Source organism: Pseudorasbora parva, chromosome 2, assembly GCF_024679245.1.
Source record: "Pseudorasbora parva isolate DD20220531a chromosome 2, ASM2467924v1, whole genome shotgun sequence".
Classification (NCBI taxonomy): domain Eukaryota; kingdom Metazoa; phylum Chordata; class Actinopteri; order Cypriniformes; family Gobionidae; genus Pseudorasbora; species Pseudorasbora parva.
In genome coordinates, this window is record NC_090173.1 from 44754753 (window position 1) to 44773100 (window position 18348).

The 18348-nt window shown below is 41.6% G+C and overlaps 1 protein-coding gene across 4 annotated transcripts in view; it reads right to left on the reverse strand.

The window, feature by feature from the left end:
• The window catches only part of col5a3a (collagen, type V, alpha 3a), a 172109-nt gene that overhangs the window by 63451 nt on the left and 90310 nt on the right, over positions 1–18348 (reverse strand). For 3 of the 4 annotated variants that reach the window (XM_067421477.1, XM_067421452.1, XM_067421469.1), the window contains exon 1: positions 8937–9174. The exons of the other annotated variant lie outside the window; for it this stretch is intronic. In XM_067421477.1, coding sequence (XP_067277578.1) covers positions 8937–9015 — 79 coding nt within the window. In that variant the 5' untranslated portion in view covers positions 9016–9174. Of the gene's footprint in view, positions 1–8936; positions 9175–18348 lie in introns of those variants that run through there. 4 annotated transcript variants of the gene reach the window in all.

The following is an 18348-nucleotide window of genomic DNA, read 5'->3' on the forward strand; positions in this document are numbered from 1 at the left end:
ACGAAAATGAATGATATGAGGGTGCATAATTAAAAACAGAATTAACTTTTCTGGTGAAGTATCCCTTTAAACGATAGATTTAAGTGCTTGTCTGGGTGAAGTCTACGCACTAGCCACTAAAGCCGCTTTTCCACCGCAGGAACTTTCCCCAGAAACTAGTGACTTTAGGGTGGTACTTGGTGTGTTTCGACTGCAGGGACCAGGGTTCTAAATGAAGTTCCGGGTAAAAATGTAATTCTCAGGAAGTCCCTTTTTACGAGTTCACACTTACATCAAATTAAATAGATTAAAGATTATGCGTATTTGGCGTGCTGCCTGGGAGAGGGCTCTGGGCTCTGAATTTTTGACCCAAACCCAGAGTATCTGTCTACTTGTGTTTAAATAGTTTTAATTATCTGATGTGCTCCTCCCGAAATCACCTCGTGAGGTTGTATGTTCTGGGACTTTTAGGAGTGGGACTTGGGCCCTGAACATGCTGATTGGTTTAATTTGTATTAGGTATATCCGTGCCGCAAGATGATTCAAAAATTGGTTGGGATAATATCGACCCTGGCAAAAAGTGGTCGGAACATGTCCCACCCATCCCACCTGCAAATTACGCCCGTAAGTCAGTAAGTGTTTATCCTCCCACACTGAATGAAGACCACAGGAATATTTATCACACTGTGAGAATGACTCCAGCGATCCACAAAGTTTAACTTAACATGAAACCCCACTGTCATTTTCCATACAACCGGAGGCGGACAGATATCTGTACAAGTCTAAATCTGTGACAAACAACATTCAACACCCTTCTGAGGTTGGATATAATGGAATTACTGGTCCTGACCCCTGACCTCAAGAGGCCTGGAGCCAAACCCTGTAGACAGCAGAAGCAATCAAGCGAGGATAGATGGAACAATACAGCTCAGACCCGCCCAAAGGCACTCCAGAAAGGCTGTCCCATCTCAACACTCCTAAACCACGGTCACACACTTTAACACTCTTTCCACATTAGACAAGCAAAAAAACACGCAGTTCAAATCTCAAATTACCTTCTGTGTGCTATTGGATCCTATTTCACATTGTTTGTTTTTCAAAATAGTCTTCTATTTGTTCATACATCTCCAAGAAAATGTAGAGTGGTGGTTATAAGCGTGGAAATAATCAACTGAGATCTCCCCAATGGACTAACGCTAAATGAAACAGATGGAGAAACTGCTCAACAAAAACTTTTGTGAGCATGGAGCATAAACGTGATTGAGATTTGAGTCCGGGTCTGTTTCACGTTATCGCTAATGTTTGGAAGCTGTTCAGACTGGTGGCTGGATGTGCTAGAAAAACCTGGAATCTCCCCCACCGCAGCAGTGAATTCTTCCTCTTTTGGATTCACGCTCCACTAAACCCGCAGTTTGGACGGAACAAGATGGTTTAATACAATCTCATTTTGCGCAACATGCAACCAGATCCCCAGCTGAAAATAAAGGAACAGGGAGTTCTATTCGGAATCTTCTAGTGTGTTGAATTTTTGATGGCAGTGGGAGCAGTATGTGGGCTTTAGAGACGGTGCCGTGGAGCAATGTGGGATACTGTATCCAACGTACTTAGTGTTTGGGAACTGCTAAGTGGACGACACTATTGTGCCTGGGAGCTGAGCATCATTACACATCAATCTCACATTCCTCTACTGTAAAGTTGGCCCTGTGATATTTGCTCACTGCGAGACTTCCAGCCAAACTCACTATACATGGGACCACAAAGGAAACACCTACAGCTCTGTGTTCCTCATTGAACACTGCTGTCTCCCACCCCAGTTTACAAATTAAACACACAAACCATCCCAGTCTAAGATACGCAAGTGCACTGGCACACCAGAAAAAGCTTTCCATTAGGGAGTTACTGTGGTTTCCATAACATAGCTACAGTTGTAAGTAAAGGTGCGGTCATATCCGTTGTTGAGTGGATTTTCGTGGGAAAAATACAGTCATATTAAGAATCCACGCAATCAAGAAATGGAAAGATTTCCTCACACAGATTTAGCAACAGGCTTCAAATTGGTCATGCGGATTCATCACTGACCAACTGAAATATACTTGGTTTGAAAGTCACATTCACGAGTTCGCACTTACATATAATCAGATGTAGGATAAAATATGCGTCTTTGGCATGCTGTCCAAGAAGAGGGCCTCGGCTTTGAAATTTGAACTGCATTTGTACAACTCTAGCCTAAAGTTTTATAAAGATATATGGGTTATAGCTCCTGGCGAGAGATTGCCCAAGCACTGTGCAAGGATGAAACATTCTGTCAACAAAAAAAATGTCATAATGCACATGCGTGAGTAAATGTCAAATGGAGTATACTTTAAAAGGCTGTCGTGCATGTAACGTATATTTTGGGTTTGACTCAACCATGGTGTCATTTCAGGTTTGAAAGAACAGTGTTCAACATTTATGACAGAACTGGGTCATACATTTGAATTGCACTTAATTTAAAAATGTCCTAATTTATTCATTTAACTTATAATTATCATGTAGTCTTAATTTAGATATTTTAGTAGTGGAAACTCAGCTAGCTATAACTAGCTTATTCAGCTATTTCTATGTATTTGGCAAAGCATTAAACACTATCTCCCACAACATATAACACTTAATTTTAGTATTTACACTCCCTTTCAAATGCCATGGCAAAGCATGCTAGGAAATAGCCTTGTTTCATGGAAATTTAAGTTTGTCTAATTTAAAAGAATCAAGTTAATAGAACTTAAAACAGTTACACAATTCAGATTACTTCAAATGTGCAGTTTCATGAATTCAACAGAAAATAAAGTTCTAAATACTCATAAAAGCACATTTGTTTGAACTTATTTGAATAATTTGAGTTTGCCCTACTCAACCCAATGAATTATTTGAATTACATTAGGGTTACAGTGAAACGGCTACTCTAACAAGAAAAAGAAAAAAAAAAGTAGGCCGAACTTACATTTTTTCATGGGGAACTGATTGGATGGTTGTTGTTGTTTTTTTCCTATTGCTGTGATCTCGTGAGTTATTTTACGATTGTTGTCAGATTTTATTCGTTATTAAAAATGTATTTGCATAATCTTTCCCCATTCAAGAAGAAAGGAGCTGCACTTGCATGACTAGAAATAGTTGCCCAGGGTAGTTATGAATATGGCCACAGAATGAACTGAATTGGGCACTTTGGTGGAAAGCAGCAGGAGAGGAGATGTTTGCATTGGTATCATGATGTACATGAGGACATCACTCCTCTTAAAGGATCATAAAGCCTTTGATGCAAAATACAGTTTATGGCCATACAGAAAAAAGTATGGAGCTTTGCTTCTGTGAGCCAGATGTTTGTATTGTTATTGGATGGGTGACACATTTTACACAGCAGCACCATTGGCCCACGTTCATCAGCAGCAGGGAGGCATGTCTGTTTAGAGAAAGAAAGGGCTCTTTTGAATGAAACTCCAATACTCACTGGCCTCTTGTCTTTAAATATTCTCATCCATACTGTTTCATGTATTTGTTTGTTCAGTGGGATCAAAAGGAACATGCACGGCTGCTCTACTGCAGGAGTTCCCAAACAGGCCATGTGAAAGGTGAGGATCGGGGGTGCAAAGCGGCAGGCATTTGATAACACGATACTCATAAAGAGACGATGCAACATCAGAAATAGTCCTCCCACAGCTCCTAAAACTCAAGGCCTTTGAAGAAGATGGGACAGATAGATTGGATATAAATATGGGGAGGAAGAGAAAAAGAAGAATCACAAACAGAAAAAAATGCCTTTGTTCTCCATGTCAGACATGACAACAAACTGTGGCTTCAAATCTTACATGAAACTCACACCAGACTTACTCGGGGCGATCTGGCAAATACCCGACAGCTGACTCAACTAACCACATCCTGCTCCGCCATATCAGGATCCACTGCTGCACCAAACAGGAGTGTTACCACCACGGCTTCACATCACCTTAAAACTCTGCAAATGCCCTTCCTACTGAGATGAAGTCTGACTTATCTGACCCAATCAACATTTACAATGAATATAAAAATTAAAGACAGGGTACATGATTTCTTCCAGAAACTGCTGGTTAAAAGTCTCTTTACATCCTGATAGCAATCACCAAGTTAAGTGGACTTTATATATAAGACCATTGAAATGTTCATCCAATCACTGAATTCAGTCCGATTGTAACAATAAGACATCAATGTATATTTCCATGCCTCCACGCACCTGCTCGCGCAGACCCCACGTGTCATCATCAGTACGTTTCCTGCTATTCAGAGTTAGACAGACGTCAGTCACCAAGCACCGGAACAGCAGCCACCTTTTACAGTTCCTCTTTAACCAAAACAACGAGCATAGGCTGTTCACGCCATAAATTAACTACTGTAATTTGGAAGAGATGGAAACCCTTGACATTATGCATTGAGCAGTTTGTGATTTGAATATATGCATTTCAATGGCAACAGTATCAAGTGCAAAATGAATCTGCAGCAGTCAGGTGGTACAGGTCAGAGCTCTTGAAGTTGATTATATTCATTAGGGCCCGAGCACCGATGGTGTGAGGACCCTATTGTAATTGCTATTATTGTTCTTCCCCAAATGAATCGCTTTTTTGAGGGCCTAAACATGCTCAAAAACTCATTAAACTTTGCACGCGTGTCAAAAGTGGTAAAAATTCTGATTTTCTGGGTTTCAGAATAAGGTCGTGGAAAAACGGCTTGATAGCACCCCCTGTAACATTTCCACGAAGTGCCCGTCCCACTATGTTTCATGTACATGTATGATATTCGGTACACACATGTAACAGCCCAATACCTACAAAAAGACCCATGGTGCAAAGTATGAAAACCCAAACAGGAAGTGAGATTTTTTTGAATTTTCTCCGCAAAATGTGTGCAGTTTTTGCCATTTCCAGGTGTTGTACTTTAACAAACTCCTCCTAGAGATTTAATCAGATCAACATTATATTTGCAGAGTCTCATCTATAGGCCTTTGAGTTTTCTCTGAAGCGAGTGTCCGTGGCGGCCTCACAAAGTTAGATGTTTTGCCATGCAACACAAGATTGTTGTAACTCGGACATTTTCCAATATGCCCCGAACTTCATAAAAAATGTCTGATAAGAGTCCTCTACTGAAGACATCTACATGCTAATATTCAGTTAGTCATGTTGCCACCTGCTGGCAAAAGCAAATGGCATGCTTTACACTGTAATTCACTCCCAGAGATGAAGTACTAAACATGCTAGAAAATGTTTTTTATCATGCAACATGTGGCAAAGTGCTAATGTAGTTTATATGAATAATGCCACGAAACAGGAAGTTGTAACTCAGTCATACAATGTCCGATCTGCCCTAAACTTTACGTTAGATAATAGTCCTGACCTTGTTGACCTGACCGGCAGCCATGTTGTGCCAGAACGCTCACCACACACCAGCTTATGGTGGAGAGGAGACCGAGTGATGAAGCCAATCAGGATATGGGGATTATTAGGAGGCCATGATGGACAGGGGCCAATGGGAAAATTCGGCCCGGACGCCAGGGTTACACCTCTACTCTTTATCGAAGGACATCGATAGGACAGGAAGGACAGGATTTTTACCGACCACAGAGAGTCGGGACCTCGGTTTAACGCTTCCACCACTATACTGGGGTGTTAGGACCCACACAGACCACAGGGTGAGCGCCTCCTGCTGGCCTCACTAACACCTCTACCAGCAGCTACCTGGTTTTCCCAGTTGATCTCCCATCCAGGTACTGACCAGGCTCAACCCTGCTTAACTTCAATGGGAAACCAGTCTTGGGCTACAGGGTAATATGGCTGCTGGTACATGGGTAATGTCATGTGCTGTAAAACATGAGGTCATGACGCCATCTCTCGTGACACTTTTTTTTGCTCTCTGCTGAACATGCGTTCATGTGTTTTGGCGGAGCCATGGCTTTGGAGACGCTCTGATGGGAGGGTTGAATAACTTTAAGCGATATTGATTGTGATTAAAAAAAAAAAAAACCTTTACCCATTTATATTTATCATCCGGCAGCACCCAAGCTGCTCAAGTTTGTGTAAAACCTTTGAATCTTTTTTTCCAGCATGATTTGAGGTGATCAACAAAAGAAAATCAAGAACATCAGACTGAATGTCTCAATAGATTAAAGGTCCTGTTCTTCGCGTGTTTTCGAAGCTTTGATTATGTTTACAGTGTGCAATATAACATGAGTTCATGTTTCGCGTGTAAAAAAAACAGTATTTTTCACACAATTTACTTATCTGTACAGCGTTGTTTCCTCTGTGCTAAAAACGGTCTGATGATTTCCTTGTTCTATGAAGTCCCTCCTTCAGAAACACGTAACAAGTTCTGATTGGGCCAGCGGTTCCCGTGTTGTGATTGGACAGCAGCTTAGTGAACTTTGCCCGGAAAGGTCCTGCCTCTTACCATAACGGGGAGATGCATGCGCTGAATGTGCGCTCTTGTCCACGTGGGAGAGCAACAAGACCACGCCCCCTTTTTTGCGTGTTCTTGTGGGCGGAGGGTTAGTCAACAAACTGTTTTAGTGACGTCATTACATCCCTGCACTTCCTGCTGTACTCCAAACCGGCCGTTCGCTGTAGGCTTTGAAAGGGAACTTCTGTTAAATAAAATATCTCGCTTGGCATTGAACTTTGAGCTTTATAATTTTACAGGTATTATTTATGCTCTAACAGCAACATTACACACTAACTAAAGTTTGAAAGATGGAATCGCGAAGAACGGGACCTTTAATATCTCTTTTTTTTTGCATTATAATGTTTCATTTCAATTTAGTTTTTTTTACTTTTTGCTGGCTTCATGTTTATGCCTATACAGGTTGCACCACCTCACTTAGATGCACTGCACCACGTTTAGAAAAAGCAGTGATTATATGCTCTATGCTGTATATAATCACTATAAACATGCCACTGACCTTTTCACACTAAACATAATAGCAGCATGTATTGTTAAATTCAGTTTATGCTAAGAAACCACCATAACATTGCAATTATGATTAATGGATTCATTTCATTGTATAAGTTACTACACAATACTAAACCATTTTTCAAATGAAATTGACCACATCTTAAGGAGTTAAGGAGTTGGCATATATACTACATATGTACAATAGCACAGTTTACCAACCGCCCAACAGGAATTTTAATCTACTGGAGTAGGTCAATAAGCACTCATTCAACTATGTCTCAAGCCAACGTTAAACTGTTTCACAGCAAACCGACATGGGTCACGAGCAAACTCAAACATGACGTGATAGTCCCCTGGAGAATGTCCTTCATTGACTATTCCAACTACGTAACTTCACCTGATCAATGGTTTTAGCCTAATAAAGCACATGCTTCTAAATAGATGGGGGGTGGGGGGAGCAATGAATTGGTATAATATAAAAACAGGACAGTGTAATGAATTGTTACAGTAGATTTAAGTGGCAACACTTTACAATACGGGTGCACTAATATGCATTAATTCATGCTTAATTAATGCACAGATCATCACAATGTTAATGCATACTTATTTGCTATGACTTTACTTGTTGAGGCACATGACTGTTAACTAATTGTTCATATGTGATTGTTGATTGTTGTTATGGGTTTTGAATTGATTTTGAATTTGTTAATTAACAGGCATGTGCCTCAACAAGTAAAGTCATAACATGCAAATCATTAGCTAACGATTCATTAAAGCAGACAACTAGAAGTTGAAATGCATGGCTGTGATCCATTATGGTAATTAACACATTAATTTACACTATGAGTTAATACTATATGTTATTAGAGAATTAATACAGTATGACACATTTAACTAATAACAATGAATTGATTACTTAATCTATTAATCATGTAGAATCTCCATTTGTTGCTGATGCAGTACTCATTAATGAATGGTTTGTTTCTTCATGAGGCATACATTAACTCATGATTATCTGTGCATTAGTTAGGCATGAATTAATGCATATTGCTGCGCCCCTATTGTAGAATGCAATTAAGTCTTTGTTTAAATTAATGTTAAATGACAGAACTAGTACCATCTGAATCAGCTAATTTTTAGTTAAATTTGATACATAACTAAAATCAGTTCGAGTCTGTGTAAATAAGGAGGATTATAACACTGTACTTCTATTGGACACAGGGGCGTAGCACCAAATTTTGGGCCCTGGGTACAAACCATCTTGCTGGGCCCCCGTACCATGTATGTGTATGTATAGAAAACGGACTTTCCTGCCTTGGGCCCTGGTTACTCAGTACCCTTTATCCCCCCAGTCCCACGCCCCTGATTGGACACAAAGATTTTGCAGACAGTCTAGACCTACATTTGACACAGTCGTGAGACTGAGTAATAAATGCTAAAGTTGTTTTAAAAAAAATACAAAAAATATAGTGTGTTATTTATTTATTTATTTACATTTGATTACCACAAAAACCCCGAAGTTATTTTTTAATTTTTTTAAATAGTTTAAATATTATTTTTTGGAAAGCCTAAGTTTGTTAACTATGTGTAATCTATGGTTAAATACTTAAGACAGGTGCGAAGCTTGAATAAATAAAGCAACAATAAATATGCAGTCTAAACGATGAATAAGCAGAGTCATAGAGTGTGTTGGAAATCGCCCATTAGCGTCTGTCAGTCATCCTGAAACTCAATGAACAAGTTCAAACCGGCGGAACAATGAATATTCAACATTTACCACGAGCGTCCCCCACAAGCTCGTTATAAAATGATTAAGGGAAAAAGTGATAGGCGTAAATTCACACGATAACAACACATTTTGCACAACTTCTCTAAAACATGTTATTGACTCCCTGTCTGTAACAAGTGCACAGGAAATACGTATGTCCCAAGGTTTAAAACTCTTATGAAGAGGCTAAAAGCACTAGTGTAAAAACTATAATTTTAAGTTTCCATGTAGGCTGCTTTACCTGTTTGCGTCGTTGTGGTACAGAGAGAGAGAAGCAGCGGTACTATCGCGCAGACCGCAGTCTCCTTCAGCCGCCTCATGTTCAGCAGCACCCGTTACCTCCACTCAAGCGGTTTATCACACAACCAGGAGATTACGACTGAGAAAGCACAGAAGCCATATGCGAAGAAAGAAAGAGAGAGAGAGACAAGTGCTCCGGTCTGTAGTTGCACAAGATGGAGAGGCTTTTTCTCCTAGTATCCTCCTCTCCTCCAAAACCGCTCTGTCCCTCTCATTCAGTTTCTGCCTCCTCTCCCCCCTTTCCAAACTTTCACCCACGTCCCCTCCTCTCCCTCCAATGATGCGTTCATCTCCAGACTCCGATGCTTAACTGTAGGACACGTGTCAGAAATTGGATGTGATGTTGCTTTGTATGGAGAGTTGGTGTTTTTACCATAATACAGTCATACAGTTAAGTTTTAAAGTAAAAAAATAAAAATACAATAGTCTATTTACTGGTCCGGTCTTACTGGTTTTAGATGGGGTTTGGGCACCTTTCAGTCAGAGTGGGAGACCATCTTAAACAAGCTAAAACCAGCCTAAACCAGCAAATCTGTTTAGGCTGGTTTAACAATTTCTCATCAGCAATGAATAAAAACCTATTTTACTCAGTATTTACTCAGAATGTATGAGATTAACACACAGGGAAAAATATATGTAATACATTTCTGTTAGTTCGCTGAAGTGGTTAAATTACTTTTATGCCTTTTTATAATGAAACTCAAATGTATCCAAGCCTTGAACTTCATAAAGGGATAAGAGTATAAGAACTTGGAACAGCTTTGGTCAGTTAATGAAGCGTAGTGGGAAGGGAACAGTGGAAAGGTTATCTGCTGATCTCTCTCCACTCGGACTAACAATGCACCCTCAGCAACTACTGCAACAAGATCATGACTACATGATACCTCACAAGGTGGCCCCGGGCCCCTCCAAATGACACTAGCATTTAGGCTATCCGATCATTGGATTACATAGTGTTTGATTATATACGCATTACTCAATTCTTCTCAACATATCAAAATTCCACATGGCAGATCATGAAGAGTGTGGAAAAAAAAGAATGTGCTTTTTTGCATGTGAAGGTTGAGATGTTTTGCATATAAAAAAGAGAAAGCCCAATGGGGCCTTTTTTTTTTGACACAGTATATCCTTTTTATATTGCCTTGCAGAGTTTGGAGGGCTGCTTAGGCTCTTTGGCCAAAAATTCTGCTGCGGCTTTGGTTTGGACTCGCAGACTGACAAGCCTTTGCGAGGTAGATTCCTCTAATTGAGAATAATTAATGGAGCTGACATCCCCATAACCCAGGCTATGACAGACCTTTGTGAATGAGCCAGCTCTCAACGTACATAGGAAAAGTGATGCTCTTCCTCTGACAACCTTCCTCCTTGGGAGGAAAAACACAGAAACTAAGCGTGGGACATGCTATAAAGCATAACAATCTCTCTTTTCTTCCTTCTCTCTCAGTTGTGTCCTGCAGCCCCCTCACAGCATGGCCTTGTACATATTTGTCTTTTCACGGGAATTGCTTATTGTTCTCAGGTCACTTTTCATGTGTTCCTCTCTGATTATTACAAATTCTTCATGGTTAATAACTGCTACATAAATCAGTGTTGTGTGTCATGTATTACTAAGTAATTACTCTAATTAAATTACTTTTCCCTTGAAAAAAAGTAAAGTAATGGATTACAGTTACTTCTTTATTAAAAGAGCAGTCTATCCTTGTATTATTCAACTGGTCGAGGTTGATTTGGGATTTATAAAGTAATTAATAATAAGTAATGGAATACTTTTTAGAAAGAGTTATTAGTACATAAATATAATTACACTGTTAAAGATGAATTATTAATAAGAATAAGTTGCTAATAATTAATTACTTTTTTTAGTGTACCTTCCTTAACTAACAACGTTGACATGCATCCCCAATTTAAGGCTTCTGGTTGGCTCAGAGAACCTAACAAAATCAAAAGCTGGATGCAATACAAAAAACTTTATGTTGAGTAAAAAGGGGCCTTTCTCAGATTCATAAAAAACATTCTAGTCAGTGATAATCTGCCCTGTGGGTGTGAAGATAAACATGGGACAGTTTTTTTGGAAGTGTACAAAGAGAACAAAAGACGTAAAAGCCACTGAGATATTACAGATCCCAACTGATCCTTTGCGTAAACCTTATACCCTCACACACGCTTTCACCTTAATTTAGTCAGGCTCTCATAAGTTAGACCTGCATTCCTTGTGGTTTTAGCAGATAGTTACTAAGAATGAAGTTGGACATTTAAGCAGAAAGTGAGAAATTCCAAATTTTCGCAGTGAGGGATTCAGATGTTGGACAGTCTGAAGACAATTTTGGATACTCTCAAACAAAATATCCATCACCAGAACACCATGCCATTTCAAGCTGACGTCCATTTCACCTCTGATTTTTGTGCCAAGTGAATACCATTTTGAATGGAATTTCCCCCCCAAAAAATGATGTATCATTGATAATGATGTTGCACGATTACTGTTACCTACATGACAGAAAGCATCTAAAGCATTAAATATTCTATTTAATGCTTCTATATATTCCAGAGGATAACTGGCACCCCGACTAAGCATGGTTTCTCCCAAGGTTTATTTTTCTCCATCATGCCCTGATAGAGTTTTGGTTCCTTGCAACTGTTGCCTTTGGCTTGCTTGCTCAGTTGGGGACACTAAAATTTCGATCTAACTTTTCAACTAAATATCCACACACACAAAAAAAAGTACTAAATTAACTTCATCAACTATATTACTATCTGCCCACAATTTTGTTATATGATACAGTTTTTCTCAGTTGCTTTGGTACATTTCTCACATTACTATTTACATTTGAACAACAGTTAATGCAGTTCTCAAAACAATTAGTACAAACTGTAAAACCTGGTTGATAACCTCTAAAAGCATGTCACTTGCTCAAAATGGATAGCTTATTCCTCAAAAGCAAGTATTCAATGAAAGTGTCAGTGTCATCAAGATGAAAAGTCCTGACACCATTGTTTATGAACAAGATAGTCAAATGGCTTTGTCATGTTTTCATTATGACCGTTTACTCTGTAAATGTTTTCCAATGCAAAAAAGACAGGTCTTGGTGACACCTGAAAATGCTCGAGACAGCACTATATACTTAGCCTGACGTGGTTATACTCAATTCTAGTCAGAATATGAGTCTGAAACTGCTCCATTGGGCTGTGATTATGGGGCGTGTTTCAACCGAACCAGGAAAGACCTCAATTGGATAGACTTACAACCAATCAGAGCAACGAAGCGACGCATATGTTAGTTGTCAAATGTCAACAGAGTTCAACTGCACTGTGTTGCCAAGTCCGCGTTTTTTTCTGCGAGTTGTTTTTTTTATGTCCGCAGGTTGAAGCGACTATTATGTGATATATAGACCCATGAGTGTGAATTTTAGCAGGCAACCTCGCAAAAATAACATTTTACCCTCCAAACACCATTCCCCCCAAAGTTACACATTACTGTATTTAGTGAGGTAACTGTAGCCTGACAAGCCAGACCCACATCAAGATGTTTGGTCTGGAAACTCACCATTGACTCAATCCGAGGGGCGGGATTAACGGTTGTCTTTCAAACTCCCTCTGCACGTGATAGGATAGCGCTACAACCAACCAGAGCAACGAAGGTGAAGCAGAGCTTGTTGACAGATTAAACATTCGCCGTATCCGGTCGGCAAAACTCCGAACACATCTTCCCTTTTTAAGAATGACTTCAGTGCCGTTCTTTGTTCTTTTCTCAGAGAAAAGCTTAACTCCAAGTATTCCAGAGTCGCGGTCAAAGCTGATTCAAAAGACCGCCGTTCACCAGTTTCTGTGTTTACGAGAAGCACGCAAACGCAACTCGGCCGCCGTCATTATGGCCCCGCCCGCCGACTCTATACACGATGTGATTGGCCCGCTTAGAGTTAGGCGAATACAGCTCAGAAGGGTATTAAGAGTTGTTAGATGACACTCGCGGGCAGATTAAATTTGCTGCTATAGATAGATAGATAGATGGATAGATGGATAGATGGATAGATAGATAGATAGATAGATAGATAGATAGATAGATAGATAGATAGATAGATAGATAGATAGATAGATAGATAGATAGATAGATAGATAGATAGATAGATAGATAGATAGATAGATAGATAGATAGAAACTTTACATAATCAATATTCAATGCCCAAATAAACATCTTAATAATGTTTCTATTGGCAACAACTTTAAAATAGCTGTTTATATAAATGCATTACTCAAAAATTAGTAAATGTCTAGAAGCTGAAAGTCATCAAAACCAATGTCTCTTCGCGCCATATGTTAATGATTAAGTTGAACATAATTCATGCGTGGTACTCTAATTTCATAAATAGAGCACTTTGCATTTATATTGTGTTTAGCTTCATGTTGCATTTGGCACTTTCTCTGTTTGTATAAATCATTGAAATGTGACAGCCGCTTTTGTCTACCCAGGCCGTTCATAGAACATATGGCACACCAATCCGTTACATTAAAGCACATCTGTGTCTTCACGCAAATTAGTCTTGTGTAACAGTTCAGAAACGTACAGCGTGATATAAGAGCTGGCAGGGAATGAAACTATTCTAGATTTCCTTGAAGAGGAACCGCAGAACAGCCACCCATAGAGTGTGATAAAGAATCTCCATCTTGACTGCATTTCTACATCCTTCTAAATCTTGAGGTGACATCAGTGACGTATGTCTGACAGGCACTTGAGTAAAGTGCTTTTGTGTATCTGCAGCATTTATCTATAATTGTCTCTTCTTGCGGAGACTCCGTGAGTTAGTGAGATTGGAGACAGTCGTTGGAGGGAACCTCAGATAAGAGAAGTACTTGCTGAATGATGCAGGTGACACACTGCTGCCATGTAAAACAATATAGAGGCTAATATTTTCCCACAGAATTAATCCCATTAACCACAGAAAGAGAAAGTGAGGGTTGGTCTGAACATCTGGGAGTAACAACTGCTTGCTTTTATGCTTTACAAAGGTGGAGCATGCCGGGACAGGACAACAATCTGTTCAAAAGAGGAAAATATGCATCTGATGTTTCAGTGACAGAGTCTCCACCGCTGCCAAAACATAATTTGAGGGATTTTGAGGAGAAAAAATGTCTTTGATATTAATCTTTTCTCGATGGGAGTCTTTTCACGCGTAGAGAATATAATCCTGTTATATAATTCACTGTGATGCATGTTCACAATGTCTTTCAACGGTTTGGCATTGCTTAAATTAAGTCCAAATAAACACAGCGAGCATAAAGATTTCCAATAAACAACAAGTGTGAAAACAAAGAGAGCTTAATTGTTTTTATAGTGCACTTGTAGGGTAGCCTACTTCAAATCTTAAAACTACATTTTTTTTAAACTGTTCTTGCTGATAATATAATAATGACAATAAAGGACATGTACTTGGAGTAAACGTTTTTGAATGTCTTAATCCGCTGTCTTGCAATTAATCCACTAAAATGGTTGTCATTTATGAATGCTTTGGAATACAGGTTGGCCTATTTTTAGAGAAAACACTCAACAGATTATTGCTGAAGTGAACGCACTTAAAATAATGAAAGTGTAAAAAAGTATAGGCTATATCTGCAGTCTGTAACTTTTTTGGTTAAAAATTATCCAAAATAAATTTGAGCAAGTACACAACAAGCCAGTGTTCAAAACTATCTCCTTACATTTACCGTAGCCCCATTCACAGCAGTAAGCTTGTAATCATCCCTGCGTCCCAATTTGCTGAAAAGAGTATTCCAAAGATACCCGGATGGTTTACTATTTCCGGTCCGAATTCGAAGTGCGGATCGATGCGCACTCTAACGGCTGATATTGCCCACAACCCATTGCGAGTTGGATGAAGATTTGATTAGAACTACAAATGCGGATGAAAAGCGTTAAAAAACTACAAACATGACGGATGTGCGAGTCAGACGGTTAAGAAGAGAAGTTTAGATAAAGGGGTTTAAGTGACCAACTATCAGTATTTAACCTGACAAAAATATATTTATTAATCATTGTTGTCCACATTATATTTCACCAGCAACAGCATTGTGAACTTTTGTAATGACAAGTTTGGCCATTCACTTTTTAAAGCATCATTATATTTAAACTGCAAACACACGAGGATAGTCTCTGCATTAAAGACCCACAAATGGAAGGTCAACATGTGGCTACTTTTCTCTCTGATACGGTAGGAAATGAAACAGAATGTGAAGGATTTGAACCGTGACGAATCTGCCGATGACTTACAGGGCAGTTAAACTGTGATGGGATGCACGTAACTAAGCGACAGAGTCCCTTAAAAATGGCCAAGTAGTATGTCCCGAAGCTTACATACTTTTCTGCTACACACTCAAAAGTATACTTTTCTTCACAAAACGAGTACATACTTTTAGGACGTAGTATAAGTAGGCCAATTGGGACTAGGGCTGAATGATATGGACAAAATTTCATATCTCGATTTTCATGCCAGATATCTCGATATCGATACAATATGATATGACCACGTGTTCGGTGAAAACGTCTTGGTTACGTATGTAACCCTAGTTCCCTGAGGGAACGAGACGCTGCGTCGAAACGCTGTGAGAACGCCTTTGCGTTAATGCGTCGTGAAGCGCCTGTAGAACCATTCCATCGGAAAATCGATCGATCGTCGGCGTGATGACGTCATCAACCGGAAGCTATAAAACGTGAACTAGCTTCTGATAAAGCCGGAAGTAAGTGATCACGGGCACGCCGGGAGTATGGCAGAGCGACGCAGTGTCTCGTTCCCTCAGGGAACTAGGGTTACATACGTATCCAAGACATTCCCTTTCGGGGAACTCGAGCTGCGTCGAAACGCTGTGAGAACGCTTATACCCACATCGCCATAGGACCAAGTGTCTCGTATGTGTGAAGCCGAAGCGCACACGATTACGAGAGTACCTGCGCCCCAACAGTAGATGCCAGATCTAGCTCGTAGAATCTGACAAAAGTCAGCGGAGACGACCAGCCTGCCGCGTTACAAATATCATGGAGGGAAGCCCCTGACAAAAGTGCTTTAGAAGCAGCCATACCCCTGGTAGAGTGCGCCCGGACAGTCAGTGGAGATGGCTGCCCGGCCGCCTCATAAGCAAGTGAGATGGCCTTGACCACCCACTTGCTCATTCTCTGCTTAGATACTGGAGCCCCCTTCTTAAGGGCTCCGAAACAGACGAACAATTGATCTGTCTTTCTCCACAAGGCAGCTCTGTGGACATACGTATCTAACGCCCTAACAGGGCACAGCAGATTCAGTCTTTCCTGGTCTGACGTCGTGAAAGGAGGAGGACAGAAGGCTTGAAGAGTAATGGGGCCCCGTGGGCTCGTAGGAACCTAGGGGACGTAACCCGGCCTGGGATGCAGAAAAGCCTTCACCATCCCAGGCGCAAACTCTAGGCATGAGGGCCCAACCGACAGGGACAGAATATCTCCTATTCTTTTGAGAGATGAGATGGCCAAAAGAAAGATAGTTTTGAGGGTGAGGAACTTATCCGAAACCTCCTCTAAGGGTTCAAACGAAGGCTCAGACAAGCCCTGCAAGACAATGGTCAAGTCCCATGCTGGGACCCTTGAGTGCATAACCGGCCTCAACCTTAAGGTACCACGGAGGAAACGTGTAATAAGAGGGTGTCTTCCCAAAGACACTCCACCCAAAGGGACGTGGAAGGCACCCAAGGCCGCCACGTACACCTTTATTGTGGAGGGGGTCAACCCTGCCGAGAACCTTGCCTGCAGGAACTCCAGCACTGTACCAACCGGGCAGTTAACTGGGTCCCACTGGCGTTCTCTGCACCATGCTGAGAAAAGTTTCCATTTCAAAGCGTACAGCTTCCTCGTGGACGGAGCTCTGGAGTGAAGGATGGTCTCAACGACCTCGGCCGAGAGACCCTCCTCTATGAGCCTGGCCCGCTCAGAGGCCAAGCCCATAGTTTACACATCTCTGGGCGTGGGTGCAGGAATCTCCCGCCCGCCTGAGAGAGTAGATCCCTCATGGTCGGAATCTCCATCGGAGAGCCTTCCAGGAGAGATTTCAGGTCCGAAAACCAGATTCTGGTCGGCCAGTACGGAGCCACTAGCAGTACTTGGGCCCCGTCCCGGCGTACCCTCTCCAGAACTCCTGGAAGCAAGACAATCGGGGGGAAGGCGTACAGGGGTAGCCTCGGCCACTTCTGTACCATGGCATCCAACCCCAGCGGGGCTGGATGGGACAGAGAAAACCACTGAGGGCAGTGAGAATTCTCCGCCGAAGCAAATAGATCTATCTCTGCCTTCCCATATACCTTCCATAGGAGCTCCACCACCTCGGGGTGGAGTCTCCATTCCCCGGGGCTCGGCCCCTGCCTCCACAGGCTGTCTGCTTCCTGATTCAGGACCGCCGGGATATATACTGCTCTGACTGACAGGAATTTCCCTTGGGCCCACAGGAGGATCCGACGTGCCAATTTGTCCAATGGACGGGACCTCAGACCCCCCTGATGATTTATATAGGCGACCACCGATGTGTTGTCTGTCCTGACTAACACATGGTGGTCCCTGAGGTCAGGCAGAAACTGTTTCAATGCAAGAAACACTGCGAGCATCTCTAGCCGATTTATGTGCCAGTGCCGCTGATGTTCCTGCCATAGACCCTGGGATGAGCGACCACTCATGGTCGCCCCCCAGCCCGTGAGAGAGGCATCTGTCGTTAGCGTTACGCGACGAACATGAGCCCCCAACACGGGACCCTGAGATAAAAACCCTGGGTTTTTCCACATGACCAGAGCACGTAGGCATCGCCGCGTGACTTTGATCGTGCGGAGCGGATTTCCCCTCGGGGGGAATCCTTTTGTTTTGAGCCACCACTGCAGTGGCCTCATGTACAGTAGGCCAAGAGGTATTACGTTGGATGCTGCTGCCATGAGACCTAACAGTTTCTGGAACTGCTTCACAGTGACGGCCCGGTCTAGCTTCTGCTCTTTGACTGCTGCCAGGATCGATGCTATGCGTGTTGGCGATAATTGCACCCGCATGATTATCGAATTCACACCTAGTTCAGTTTCTCGATGCTGAACCGCCATCTGTTCTGTATTCGCTAGAATCAGCCAGTCGTCGATATAATTCAGTAAACGGATGCCCTGCAGACGCAACGGCGCAAGAGCTGCATCCACACACTTGGTGAATGTGCGGGGTGACAGAGCTAGACCGAAAGGAAGTACTCGATATTGGTATGCCTCTCCCCTGAAGGCAAACCTCAGGAACTTCCTGTGATGTGGAAGGATGGAGACATGAAAATACGCATCTTTGAGGTTTATGGTGACAAACCAATCCTCCGATTTGATCT